We start from the raw sequence: 14827 nt of genomic DNA, 5'->3' as shown, positions 1-14827 counted from the left end.
TTCTATTGCACCATGTTCTAAGCAAGCCACAACCCCACTCACTCAGATTGTAGGGGAGACTGCACAGACACTGCCTCTTGATGGGCATGTGACAAGCCCACATTCCAGTGGAATGGAAGATGTAACCTGCAGTGCTGCATTTTGCAGATGAGAAAATGGGGTCTGTTTTCTCCTAGCAATGGACTAACTTGCTCAGTGACAAAATCAGCATGTGACCCAGGTGGTCTCAGACAGGTGCTTGTTCCCCTGTGAGTCATGGGGAGGGGAGCACTGGGAAGACTTTTCCAGCCACACAAAGCAAATATGAGGGTGCCCACCCAGACTTAAGTGGAGGCCCTGCCCCTGCTCCCAGCTTGCGCAGGAGAGCTGCCCACCGCCTGGTTGTTTTGTTTTGTTTTGTTTTGTTTTGTTTTTTAACCATGTCATTCCACAAAGGGCCTAAGAAAAAACGAATTTTTTAAATCCCATCCTTAAAAAATAGAAAACATAAATATCCATCAGGAAAGACTCACACCAGAATAGGAAGCAAAATGCAGATACCCAGGGTATACAGTCATAAACAGTTACTATTTCCAAGCTACATGTTGGGCTCTGAGCTTCCTAGTGGCCAAAGAGAAAAGGGAAAGTAGAGTAGTTACATGATTTTCTTTTTCTTTTTTTTTCTTTTCTTTTTTTGGTCTTCTTAGGGCCATACCCGCGGCATGTGGAAATTCCCAGACTGGGGGTCAAATTGGAGCTGTAGCCGCCAGCTTATGCCACAGCCACACCAACACAGGATTTGAGCCACATCTTCAACTTACACCACAGCTCAGGGCAATGCTAGATCCTTTATCCACCGAGCAAGGCCAGGGGTCAAACCCCACGTCTTCATGGATACTTTTGGATTCGTTACTGCTGAACCATGACAGGGACTCCTACCTGATTTTCAAGGAATCATTCAAGAAAAGCAAAACGTGTCTGGATCTTCCCAAAGGACATTTTCCGCTATAGGAAGCCCTTACTGATCGTTTCTTTTCTTCTCCCCAGATCTGTAAGATATTGACCAATACCGTGTCCTCCAAGCTGCAGCCTTATTTCCAGACCCTGCCAGGTGAGGACTGGAAGGGGTCAGGGAGGCTAGGGAAGAAGGGGGATGGAGGAGGGAGACAGAGAGAGCATGATGGAGCCAGCAAGTTTCCCAGGAAGTCCTGGGCTTGGGTGGGATTGGGTAGAGCAGGTTTCAAACAGCATTTGGCATCAGATCCCTCTTGGGCCAGGTCCTCCTGGCAGGTCCAAAAGTTAAACAAAAAGGCAGCTCTGCAGGGGCCAGAACACCCACAGGCCTCTAAAGCCAGAGATGCATAGCTGGCCTGAGATCTGCGGCTAGTCACTTCTCCTCTCCGGGCCTCAGTTTTCATATCTTTAAAATGGGAACAATTTCCTCTCTTCCCCAAGCGTTTGGTAAACTGTGAAGAGCTGCGGTAGGTGGGGGAGGACCCGGCTGGCCCTGGGTGATGCTCACCGCATGTCACACACCCTGCAGAACTGTTTCCCTTTGGCCTCCGACCACCCCACTAAGATCACTGTATGCTTCCAATTTTACCACCAGGAAACTCAGGCTCAGAAAGGAGCTGTGACTTGCCCAGGGTCACAAAGCCAGGAAGGAGCAGAAGCAGAATCCAAATCCAGGTTTTTTTCCTCCAAAGCCTGTGCTCCCAGCTGGTACCTGGGCTGCCTCCCTGCCAAGCCTAGCCGTCCAGTGTGTGGTCCATGTCCATTTAAGATGCTCTCCCTTCCTCCAGGCACCGCCCCAGCCCCTCCAGGCACAGGCCCATCCCCTGTGTGTTCCATGTAGTTGCAGTGTCCAAGGTTTGGCCTCACCAGGCAGGAAAAAGACTTTGGTTTGAGTCCCAGCTCTGACATTCACCACCTGTGCCATCCTGGACAAGTTATCTTTTCTTTTTTATTTTATTTTTTTGTGTGTGTCTTTTCTAGGGCCAGTCCCGTGGCATATGGAGGTTCCCAGGCTAGGGGGTCTAATTGGAGCTGTAGCTGCCGGCCTACACCACAGCCACAGCAACGCCAGATCTGAACCACGTCTTCGACTTACACCACAGCTCACAGCAACCCCAGATCCTTAACCCACTGAGCAAGGCCAGGGATCAAACCCGCAACTTCATGGTTCCTAGTCAGATTCATTAACCACTGCGCCACGAACCCCAAGTTATCTTTTCTGAGCCTTGAGTTCTTCCCCTCTCACATAGGAAAGAGGGACCAGTATTTCTTTCATTCTCATTGACTGCTGCTGGGAAACAGAGAAACTGTTCAGACTTGAAGCCAATCTGGCAGCCTGGGATATTATCACTGCTAATAATAATCCCTTCTGGAAGGGAAAAAAAAAAAAGGGAGTTTTTGCTGTGACACACTGGGTTAATATGTCTATGGAGGTGCTGGTTCAATCCTCGGCCTGGTGCAGTGGATTAAGGATCCAGCATTACTGCAGCTGTGGCATAGACGGCAGCTCTGGCTCAGATTCGATCCCTGGCCCAGGAACTTCCATATGCCGCAGGTCTGGCTGAAAAAGCGAAGAAAAGATCCCTTCTGGCTTTTAAGCCCCTACCGTATACAGGACAACTGAAGGTCACTGTACTATCCCATCCTACAAATGAAAAAAGTGGCTCGAGAAGTGAAAAGACTTGTCCAAGGTCAAATAGAATTCAGGTCTCTCTGCTTCTTGACTGTTTTAGCCACATCTCAGAGCTAAAAGAAAGAAGGGAAGGAGATGATGTCTGTGAATGTGGGGGTTAGGTTCATTTTCCTTTAAAGGGCACTCAGGGAGAGCTCCCTGGACGGGGGGTGGGAGGGAGCAGAATTCGCACTGCAGGTCATGGTTCAACTTTAGGGGAAACTGACCCTGCATCCCAGACCCCAAAGATGCCATCATGGAGAGCCAGCTCACGGTCCACGTTTCCCTCTAGTGACAGCCAAAGTGGACAGAATGGTTGGCATCGATTACTCCCTGGTGGCACCTCCAAAAGCCACGGCTGAGAACCTGGATGGGCTGCTGAAGGTGAGTCTTACACCAAGAATCTTGTACCCCCACAACCTTTGCCTCAGACCCCTGGGGCCTCCCCATCTTCCTTGGAGGCAAATCTTACATTGACTCCACCCATTTCCTATCCATCCTCACCGCTCCTCCAATCCACTCGCCTGGCAAGACATAGGAAATTACACACACACACACACACACACACACACACACACACACACACACACACACACACGAGGCAGAAACGAAAACGCACACATGTAGGCCTAGAACAAATACAAAAACCTCATATATAGACCTAAAAATAGACTCACACACATCACATCCACTTAGCTTACACTTTGTTTTACAACTTCTACATACAGAGCAGTGTGATAGGACCCTCTTTCCATGAGACGTCCTCCCGGTAAGCCCTTTCGCTGGCTGTTGGGTCTCTCAGTGGGCGGCTTACGATAACGTATGTGGACAGCGCCCCCTCCTGGAACATCTGGGCTCCTTCCATTTTTTTTCCACAAACGGAACCAGAGCTGCCACCAACATCCTTGTGGCTGGACCTCTGCCCATCTTTGACTATTTCCTAGAATTGAGATCGCGCAACCAAATTACACACATTTACAAAAATCTAAGAGTTGCGATGGAATGCAGGACTAAAACGATACCTAATAGTCTCCAGGGAATGAGAATGTCCTGTTTACTGTGGCCCCTGCCCGCCCCACCGATCCTGCCCAGAGATAAGGGCTGTCAGCTGTGGGAGGTATTAACCCCACCAGTCCCCTGGTCCTGAATAGTCACATATACAGGCATGAAACTCCATCCAGTTTTGCTGAGAATTTCTTCACACAAATGTATACACACTGTTCTTCATTTGCTTTTCTTACAAAATGGTATATATTACAGATGGTTCCTGTTTGGTACATCGGTGAATCCATTATTTTTATTTTTTTAATTTTTAATTTTTTTTACATCTTATTATTATTATTATTATTTTGGCTGCACCTGTAGCCCTCGGAAGTTCCCAGGCCAGGGATCAAACCCGTGTGACGGCAGCAACCAGAGCCACAATGGTGACAACACCAGATCCTTAACCTGCTGAGCCGCCGGGGAACTCCACACCTGTTATTTTTTAAGAGTTGCCTATAGTACTCTATAATACGTATGTCGTGGTCATTCATTTTAAATAATGAAATGATCCTAAGGTACAGAGAATAGTACACACTCTGTGTACCCACCACCAGATATAAGAATTGTTACCATTCTGTCCTACTCACCTCTGATGTTTTTGAAATGAAACATTGTAGAAGTAAATATGGCCCCTTGGGCACCTTCTACCCCCACGGAATCACACTGATGATGTCGCTGTGTGTCCTTCCTGCCTGTGTTTATACCTTGTGCTACATAACTATGCATGTCAATAAATCACATATCGTATTTTTATAGACCTTTGAATTTTACATAAATGGCATTCTAACATATGTAACCCTCTACAATTTGCTTTTTTATAACTCAACATTATTATTTTTTCAGCTCAACAAATGATCTGTTTTTGCAACATGGTGCTAAATTGTCCTTTGAAAACATAAACATATAGTTCTCATCAGCATGTAAATGCTTTCACCAAAATCTGGAGAGCATGGGCTGAAAATGCTCACATACTTAAAACAGTTTACCCCTTTCTTGAAAATTCTGCTAATTTGACAGGTGAAAACAAACAACCAGCATTTCATTGTTCTTCTAAGAGAATTTCTGTGCTCATTTGCAAGTTTGAGGCAGAGCCAATAGCGTGGCTGGGAGCAAGCTCGCCAGACTCTGGATGCCTGAGTGCAATTCCTGACGCTGCCACTTACCCCTCTGAGTGACCTTGGGCAAGTCACTTCACCTCCCTGAGCCTCAGTGCCCTCTCCTGAGAAACGAATGAGGTTTCACCCACTTCCCAGGGAAGGCAGGAAAAGCACTTAGAAACTAGCACCAGGAGGCACGGGATGCTATTGCTAGTTTCTGAACATAGCTTTCTCCTCTGTGAATGCATGCCTGGGGTCCTCAGCCCATTTCTTTCTTGGCATGGAGACATTGAATTGTAATTCCCGAAGGATACCCAGGCTCACTCTGCTGCCTCCACCTCCAGGGGGAGTTTTTCAGCCTGGCCCACCCCAGCCCCCCTCCCTTTGCCCCACCGGCACTGGCCCTTCCTGCTGACCACGACCGCATGGTGTATCTGTGCATCTCCGAATACTTCTTCAACACGGCCGGGCTGGTGTACCAAAAGGCTGGAGTCCTGAATCTGACCATCAACAACAACATGGTAAGGCCAGGTGGGGGTGGATGTGGGGAGAGGCCGGACTCAAGGGTGCAGTAGACGGTCTGGATCCATGTCTTGATTCACACAGGGGCAGATCGAGGTGCAGATTCAAGAGTCAGCCAGGCCTGCGTTCACATATCAGCTCCCTCTTTTCCAGCGGGGTGACCTTAGGCTGGCTAGTCAATCTCTCAGAACCTCAGTTTCCTCATCTGTAAAACACCATAACACTCTCCTCCTCCACAGGGTGTAATGAGGGTGAGGTGAGATATGACTGTTTAGGCAGCCTCAGCCCAAGCTAATTAGCACAGTGGAAGTACCCTGAATACTAACAGTAACAGCCAGTATTGACGGAGCACTTGTCCTGTGTCGGTCTGTAGTCCAGTCATCTTTGTATCAGTTATTGTCATCATCCTCATTGTCTCTGGATTCGTGGCTCTGACCTTCAGTTTACCCATCTGCAAAATGAGGAAAGCATCCTTTCCAGAGTCTAGGGGCAACCTGACCCCAACCTGGTCACCAACCACGTGGGCTCCCCCCTCTATCACTCCTGGAAGAGATACCAGATCCTCCCTCTCCCCAGAGGCACCAAAGGGAGGCTGAGCCCCCACCTGTTCCCTGCGGAAATAAACAAAGTCCAGGGCAAGGGAGTCAGCCTCTGTAACTTGCCTGTGGCAGAGACTCAAAGGCAGGCGGAAGCGAGGGGTGGGGGGAGAGGAAGTTTTACAGCGAAAAAAGGGAGGGTTTGGGGGAGGCTCTTAAGGAGGTTGTCAGCATGGGGAAGCTGGAGGTGGGCTACAGAAGCCAGGCAACCTATGTCCTTGGTTTGGGGAGCATGTTTGCCTTTTCCAGGGCAGAAAATAGGGAAACTGGCTGTCATGGATCATGTCCTGACTGTTCTGGGCCAGCGTTCTATTGTCATATGTGGTTCAATCACGGTCTGTTTGTATATTCAGTCTCTCGCCTGTCATATGGAATTTGCCCCTCCACCCCCACCATCTATAATATCATCTTCTAAGATCCTTTTCTCTTCTTCCCTCACTGCAGATTCCAAAGAAATCTCTGTTCAGCCTGACAACCAACTTTTTTGGAACTCTCATACCCCGGGTAAGAAAGGACCTGCTCCCCTTTAGTAAGCTCATGAGGTGGCCTGAGGCAGCTGAGGAGGACAGGACTCTGCTGAGTGGCCTGCTGAGATCCAGAGGCAGATTCAGATCTGCTTTCCTGATGCAGAGGCACCACTGCCTGAGAGTGTGGCAGTAGCTTTGTGCAGCCTATCCCCAAGACAGAGAAAGGCTCCAGGCAACCACGTGACCAGGTGCGAGCGTAGATGTTGAGAGCTCACCCATTTCGCAAATAATTACTGAGCACCCACCACACTTCTGGGGCCCCGTGCTGGGCATCCGGCAAAACATACCAAAGCCCTGCCCTCCTGGAGCTCCAGTCCAGCAGAGAGGGAAAATCTTGTTCAGGCACCCAAAACAATAAAAAAGAAAATGCAGACTATGATAAATGAAGCCAACATTTATTGGCTTAAGTTGATGAGGTCCCTTTAGACAATGCAGCCCAGGACAGCCTCTGTCTCAGTCTGCTTGGGCCACCAGCCATCTTGCTTAAACAACAGAAATGTATTTCTCATAGTTCTGGGGGCTGAGGAGTCCAAGATCAAGGTGCCAGGAGATTCAGTTGTTGGTGGGGGCTCTCTTCCAGGCTTGTAGACAGCCACCTTCTTGCTGTGCCTTCAGATGGTCTTACCTCTGAGCACATGGGAGAGAGTAAGTGAGCTCTGGGGTCTCTCCTTACAAAGCACTAATCCAGTGGATCTTGGCCCCACCCTTATGGCCTCATTTAATCTTAAGAACTTCCTTAGGGCCCTGTCTCCAACTACAGCCATCCTGCAGGGTAGGGCTTCAATATATGAATTTGCGGGTGGAGAGGGACACAAACATTCAGTCCATAATAGCCTCTATGGTGGTGACACTTCCAGAAATTTCTATGGGAGGTACTAGGTGTGGAGGAGCTGTGACTCATAGGAAGCCCAAGAGAATTGTCTGGAAGGTTCATTTGCCTAACAATCACATACTTTTCACTCAGATCTTGAGTTTCCCTGGAGGAGGACTGGAGGCTAGCAGAGATTGGGGTGTGCCAAAGCTCTCCTCAGTTCCCCCCCTGAAGCCACCACTGCTCTCTAGACCTGAAGGAAGGGAAAGAGCCAAGCTAGGGAAGCATATAGGACAAGCATTCAGGAAGAGGGAATGGAGGGTGCAAAGGGTTTTAGACAGGAAGAGAGCAGGTCAAACTTGAGGAAGAAAAGTCCCATGTGGCTGGAGCTAGAGGCCAAGAGGCAGCGGCATGGGAGGTGAGGTGGGCAGGATGGCAGGTGCTGAGCTGTGCAGTCTTTAGGTTTTATTCCAAAAGCAATGGGAGGACATTGGAGGTGTTTATGAAGAGCCAGAACAGGTTGGATTTTGCAACCTTTTAAGAACACGGCCCCTTTTGTTGGTTGTCCCCCTGGCGGCTGCAGGTGTCCACGATGTTCCCCAACATGGAGATGCAGTTCCTCATCTGGGCCTCCTTCCCCCCGCACTTTACCGTGCACCCCTCTGGCCTTGACCTCATCTTTGTCCTGGAGACCCAGGCCTTTGCTGTCCTTCCGAACGCCTCCTTGGCCCCCCTCTTCCTGATTGAGATGGTAAGCGGTTACTGGGCAAGAGAGCAGGTGGGGAGCCCTGGACGGGGGCTGGGAGCACTGCCTTCAGAGTCAGAGGACCCATGCGACTCCTACCCAGATTCAAATCTGGCCTATGGGTCTCCAGGGCCCGAGATGGGAGCCTCTGTCCTACTGCATCTGGTTTCTACAGGTGTTCATTCATCCCATTATTCATTCTGTAGTTGCCTTGAAACCTGTGTGCTGTTTCCAGCGCATTCATTCATATCTTTGGCTATTCCATTATGCATTTGCGGGTGTGCTCATTGATTCATTGATTCATTCAATTATTCATTCAACTGCTAACTCGAAACATACCCTCTCTCTTCCGGTTCACACATGCATTCGTTTATTCCATTATTCACTTATTCATTTACTTCCACCTCGTTCCACTGATGATTCATTTGTATATCTCTTTGTTCTTTCATTCATCATGTCTTCATCCATGCCTATCTTTATTTATTCTTTCATTTGTGAGTTTAATCCTTCACTTATTCAAATGTTTATTCCATTGTCGATTTGTGCATTCATTCCTTTGACCAGTCTATCACTCCATGAACATTTGGTGGCTGGCATCCACTTTGGCCACTGGAGGTGAAGGCCAGACCCTCCTCACCAGGAGGTACTCAAAGGGCTGCCCCGTCTCAAGTTGAGACCCATTTTCCCCACACCGCAGATGCAGTGGATTCTGAGAGGCTCCCCCAAGGTCACACAGGAAAGCGGAAGGGGGAACCTTGGTTTTCTAACTCAGTCAGCGTTTGTTGAGTGCATACATGAATGAATGTGTGTTGAGAACAGGGCTGGCTAGGATTCCAGCTCTACCGTGTGATTCTTGTAACCCACGGGAGTGGCCTGAGGACTCTAAAATGGTCTCGGAAGCACCGGGAGACAATGGTAATTGGTTGACAATCCAGCACTGAGCAAGGGGCCCAGAGCAAAAGGATGTGCGTCTGTGGGTTTTGTGAGTCTGACCTGGCGGTGGTTGGGGGGGCTCTTCTGCTGAGCCTTTGAGAAGTTGACCTTCTGGTCTTGGAGGCTTCACAGAGTCGCTGGCGCCTGGGTCAGGGGACTTCACTTCCTGGCTTGTTGCTTTGCAGAACAGCAGCATTTCTGTGGACATTGGTGTCCGGTCCAAAAGGCTTATTGGAGAGCTCAGGTTGAACAAGTAAGTGGGCCTGGGGACACGGGAGGGGAGGGGGCTTCCCACTCATTCTTGGTGCCTCTGGGCTAGCCATGGCCTGACACTGTGCCAAGCTTTCCTGCCCATGTATCGCATTTAAGCCTCAAAGAGTACACGGTGGGCACAACACCCTCTTTTTGCAGAAGGTGAAATGGATGCTTAGAGGAAGTGACCTGCCCAAGACCACACAGCATAGGGCAACCAACCAAACGGCAATGTCCCAGTTTTCCCACTGAAAGTCCTGCGTCCCAGGATACCGCCCCCCCCATTAGGCTGACTCATGACTGGACAGTGCCAGCTGACAGATCCACTCCATGCCGAAGCACAGCACGTCACTGGCCTTCCTTGGGGCTGGAAACTCACTTCACTCCCCATCTTTGGGGCTTCCTCAGCCAGCTCCTGTGGGCAGACTCTAGAACCTAGACCCATGCGAGAGTGAATCCAGGCAGAGGAAGCTGGGGTTAGGAATGTGGGCTCTGACCTTGAGGCTGCTGCCTTTGAAATAGCTCGCCCTTGGCAAGCACTGAACTCTCTGAACTTCGGTTTCCCTGTTAAAATCAGCCCAATTATTTTTCTTTACCAACAGAATCATTGTGAGGATGAAATCACGTATTGATATGTGTTGAGGTGTTTGTAACACTTCAAGGGATGTAGAAAGCACTCGATAAGCAAGAGGGAAAGAAAAAGACAGGGACACAGAAAAAGAGAAATATAGAAACGAGGGGAGGGAGTTCATGTTGTGATTCAGCAGAAATGAATCTGACTAGTATCCATGAGGGCACAGGTTCGATCCCTGGCCTCGCTCAGTGGGTTAAGGATCTGGCGTTGCCATGCGCTGTGGGGTAGGTCGCAGATGTGGTTTGGATCCCGCGTTGCTGTGGCCGTGGTGTAGGGCTCCAGCTAGAGCTCTAATTCGACCCCTAGCCTGGGACCCTCCACATGCTGCAGGTGCGGTCCTAAAAAGACAAACAACAACAACAACAAACAAACAAAAATGAGAGGAGAGACAGAAAGAGACTGGGACAGATGGAGAGACGGAGAGAAAGGAAGGAAAGTAGGGAGAGAGAGACACAGGAAAGACAGAGAGAGAGGGAGGGCAAGACAGACAGATGGACGGATGGAGAGACACATTAACAGGGAGATGCTCAGAGAGACAGATGCACAAAGGGAGGAAAGAGGGAAGGAGAGAGAGACACACGGAGATAAAGAGCGAAGGAGCCGCGCAGAGCAGAGCAATGACCCCAGCGTTCCGACCTGGCAGCTACCTCTTCATCGCTTTGACGCTGTTTAAATTGAGTCTTGACCCACATTTCTGCCCACTTCTGCCTTCTCGCTGGCACAGAGCTGTCCTTCTTAACCTTGAGTTTGGCTCCTGAGGCTTGCACGCTGCTTATTTCTCCTGGCTTCATTTTGACAAGTGTTACTGCTTCAGAAACATGTGGATTTAATTCTCCTGGAAATACCCATGGGCCTTTCAAGTAGAAGAGCCAGAGAGGATACCGCTGGGCCATGGCCGAGCACGGACTTTCTAAAATGTGCAGGGATGGGGGTGGTGAGAGTGCAGAGGGCAGGCAGTTTCAAGCTCCGTAGGGTACTGGAGACAACAGAAGCTTCCGCATCAGGGAAGACCTATTTGAAACTCTACCTGGCTAATTGTTAGCTGTGTGATCTTGGGCAAGTTGCTTGACTTCTCTGAGTGTCAGGGACCTCATCTGTAAAATGGAAGTGTGATGATGGCCCTTGCCTCTTCAGTGCTATAGGAGTTCAATGGGATAAAGCATAGTGAACCATAGGGTTCAATAAATAGCCATTTATTGGCCTTTTTCCTAGATCATTGTTAAGATACCATAGTTTATAGGATAGTTTATTGGCTCAAATAATGGAAAGGCCCAAAAACTTCAGGCAAGTGTGGATCCATATGCTCGAATAATGCCCTTAAGACTCTCTTCATCTCTTGGCTCTGCTATTTCTTATGCTGGCTTCATTTCCCAGCAGGCTGTCACCGAGTGGTGGCAAAAATGCTCACCAGCATCTCCCTAATTTTGCTGTAGAAAATAGAACACCCACCTCCCAATATTTCCAGCGGAAGTCCTGGGACCAGCTCTCCTTGGACCAGCATGGGTTAGAGGTCAATCTTTGAAGCAATCACTGCAGCAATGGGCAGGTAGACTCTGCCCTTGGCCAGCCCATCGCAGAACCCAGCATTAATAACATAGGGAATGGGTGACTATCCCAAAGGAAAAACCAAGGGGCTGTCACCAGAGGCAGGGGGAATGGATACAGGATGGAAAAACCAGGCAAAATCCACCAGAGTGGGCCCCTTCCGCCTTGCAGCAGGGTTCTAATTCAGGTCAGGCAGATGGTGGTCTCAGCTTTCCATTCCCTTCTCACAGGCTGCACCTGGAACTGAAGCACTCAAACATCGGCCCCTTCTCGGTGAGTCTGAGACCCCTGGTGTCTCCTTCCTTCCCCTGATCTTGAGATAACTGTCCTGAGGGCCATCGGGGCTCATGGCACCATTTCAGTGGGCCCCTGGTTATTTTTGCATATGATTTGCATGTTGAATAATGGTGGGGGGAGCTTCGTGGGCACAGAGACCTGAGCTGGAATTGCTGCTCCGTGTTTACTGTGGGCCTTGGGCAAGTCACTTCCCCTCTGAACTTCAGACCTTCCCCATAATCGTTTCCACCTGAGTTAGTGTGTTGAGGTTTAAATGAGATTAAAAATGCACCATCAGGAGTTCCCATCGTGGCTCAGTGGTTAGCGAATCCGACTAGGAACCATGAGGTTGTGGGTTCGATCCCTGGCCTTGCTCAGTGGGTTAAGGATCCGGTGTTGCTGTGAGCTGTGGTGTAGGTCGCAGACGTGGCTCAGATCCCACGTTGGTGTGGCTCTGGCGTAGGCCGGTGGCTACAGCTCCGATTGGACCCCTAGCCTGGAAAGCCATGATGGGAAGTCCTTAAGTCAATCTTAATAAATTTTATTTTTATTTTATTTATCTTTTTTAATTTTTTTTGTCTTTTAGTCTTTTTGTCTATTTAGGGCCATACCTGCGTCATATGGAGGTTCCCAGGCTAGGGGTCCAGTCGGAGCTGTATTCGCCGGCCCACACCACAGCCACACTCTCTGGTTTATTCTTTATAAAAGATGCCCCTGGCTGGGATGGGGGGATGCATTACGGGGAATGAGAGTCAGCCCATGTGGGTCCAGGGGGAGGCAGGTGTATTTACCAACGTGAAAAATGATGGAGGCTAGGGCTAGGCCAGGAAGGAGAAAGACGGTGAACTGAAGACATATTTTGGAAATAGAGTTAGAACCTGGTGAGAGATTTGGCGTTCCCTGGTGTCTCAGTGGGTTGGGGATCTGGCATTGTCACTGCTGTGGCCCAGGTCACTGCTGTGGCAGGGGTTCAAACCCTGGGCCAAGAATTTCCATATGCCACGGGCACAGCTTTTAAAAAAACTCGAGAGATTTGATGTGTGTGGCGGGGGGAAAAGCCAATGAAGTATGACTTCTAGATTTTTGTCTTGAGCAGCCGGGCAAATAGCTGGGTCACTTAGAGATGGAGCAGGGCAGGTGGGAGGGAGAGGGGCAGGGGTCTGGCTAACCCAAGTAGATGATTCCACTGCTTGGAGTCACTGACCATCATCAAATAATCACACCCCCGCCTCTCCCCCACCCCCACCCTGCGGCACTGGCAGGGCATTGCCCCTGTAAATAGCAGGTCAAATGCACTTCATCAGCCGACCTGAATGAGCATTGCTCACGTGACTTCCTTTAGAAACCACAGCATGCTGACTGTTCACAGCATCGTATGTGGCCCACATCTTCCAGAAAGCTTTTTATTGAACCTCTGGAGGACATTTCCTTAGATTTCTGAAATGCCCTTCAAGGAGTTCCCTGGCGGCCTTGTGGAAAATGATCTGGCACTGTCACTGCTTTGGCACAGGTTCAATCCTTGGCCTAAGAACTTCCATGTGCCGTGAATGTGGGCAAAAAAAATGAAAATGCCCCCTCAAGATCCCCACTGAGTAGGTGACTTACAAGCCCACGCAGCAGCCCTGGAGTGATACCATCCCAACATCCCCTCCAAATCCGATGGAAATCCAGCCAGCTGTTTCCATCTAATAATATTACAAACAAACAGAAGGACCCAAAGCAACCTCATTGTATTTTCATGGATTTACTGTTATCTGGGCTCTTGTGGAAGCAGCTAGACTCAGTAACTAACTTCAGCTTCTGCAGAAAATAAAAATTTTAAATTCCCAGGTTCACAGGAAGAAGGGCACCACATTTGATGAGCCCAGGGAATTACAGCCTGGGGAAGGAATCTCAATTGTTCCAGAAACAAAAATGCACATTTTAACAAGTTGTAAATGTCACCACTACAGGCAATCATCTTGAGGATGTTACCTTATTTTTGAATTTCTTTATTATTACAAAACAAAACATATATACTACAGAACAGTCAGAACCTACAGATTTGCAAAATGAAGAAAATAAAAACCATTCCTATTTTCACCACTTACTAATTCAGAATATATCCTTCCTGACTTCTTTTCTATGCATATTTAATAACAAAATGGAATTACTGTGGTTTCTGTAGCCTGCTTTTTATCACTCAAAAAATGCATCAGGAAAGGGAGTTCTCTTTTGGCACAGTAGGTGAAGGATCCAGCATTGTCACTGCAGCAGCTCAGGTCACTGCTGTGGCAAAGGTTCAGTCCCTGGCCTGGGAGCTTCCATATGTTACAGGTGCAGCCTATACATATATTCATTACATATACATATATATGCAATGAAAAATCTGTGTTGCTATATATATTTCTACAATATCATTTAAAATAGTTGCATAGTATTTCCTGGTATCAGAGTGCCACCCCGTGCCCTAGATCATTCCCCAATTGCTGGACACGTAGGTTGCTGTTAATTCATCATTTGGGTTCTATGTATTGCACTATATCATCTCTTTAGGATAAATGCCTTAGGGGCACACGTGCTGGCCAACCAGGCACACACATTTTTAAGGCTTTCTTTTTTTCTTTTTTTATGGCTGCACCTGTGGCATATGGAAGTTCTCAGGCTAGGGGTCAACTTGGAGCTGTGGCTGCAGGTCTACACCACAGCCATGGCAACACTGGATCTGAGCCATGTCTGAGACCTATGCCACAGCTTGCAGCAATGCCGGATCCTCACAGACAATGGTTGGGTTCTTAACCCACTGAGCCACAGTGTTGTCTTTTTAGGGCCACACCAGCGGCCTATGGAAGTTCCCAGTCTAGGGATCAAATCAGAGCCGTAGGTGCCAGCCTACACCACAGTCACAGCAACGCCAGACCTGAGCCACGTCTGTGACCTACACCACAGCTCACAGCAGCACCGAATCCTTAACCCATTGAGCGAGGCCAGGGATTGAGCCCACGTCTTTGTGGATATCAGTTGGTTACATTACTGCTGAGCCACAACAGGAACTCCGAGAACCCTTTTAAGGCTTTTAATCCACGCTGCTGAATAGCTCTTGGAAGGATTAAATGAATTTGCCCCTTAGCCTGCAGTGTCTGAGCAGGTGCATTTTCTTACACAAAGGTTTTCACATTTAAATGCTCTGGAATGAGCTTC

At 48.8% G+C, this 14827-nt stretch overlaps 1 protein-coding gene across 1 annotated transcript in view; it reads left to right on the top strand.

Moving 5' to 3' along the window:
• Positions 1–14827, top strand: part of BPI (bactericidal permeability increasing protein) — a 29213-nt gene that overhangs the window by 11089 nt on the left and 3297 nt on the right. The window contains exons 6-12 of the mRNA XM_047770321.1: positions 1027–1090; positions 2958–3049; positions 5151–5327; positions 6369–6428; positions 7846–8013; positions 9126–9193; positions 11602–11644. Of these exons, the coding sequence (XP_047626277.1) occupies positions 1027–1090; positions 2958–3049; positions 5151–5327; positions 6369–6428; positions 7846–8013; positions 9126–9193; positions 11602–11644 (672 nt within the window). The remainder of the gene's footprint in view (positions 1–1026; positions 1091–2957; positions 3050–5150; positions 5328–6368; positions 6429–7845; positions 8014–9125; positions 9194–11601; positions 11645–14827) is intronic.

The sequence above is a fragment of the Phacochoerus africanus genome, chromosome 3 (assembly GCF_016906955.1).
Source record: "Phacochoerus africanus isolate WHEZ1 chromosome 3, ROS_Pafr_v1, whole genome shotgun sequence".
Taxonomy (NCBI): domain Eukaryota; kingdom Metazoa; phylum Chordata; class Mammalia; order Artiodactyla; family Suidae; genus Phacochoerus; species Phacochoerus africanus.
The sequence above is the reverse complement of the archived record's forward strand: the minus strand, read 5'-3'. Positions and strand labels throughout refer to the sequence as shown.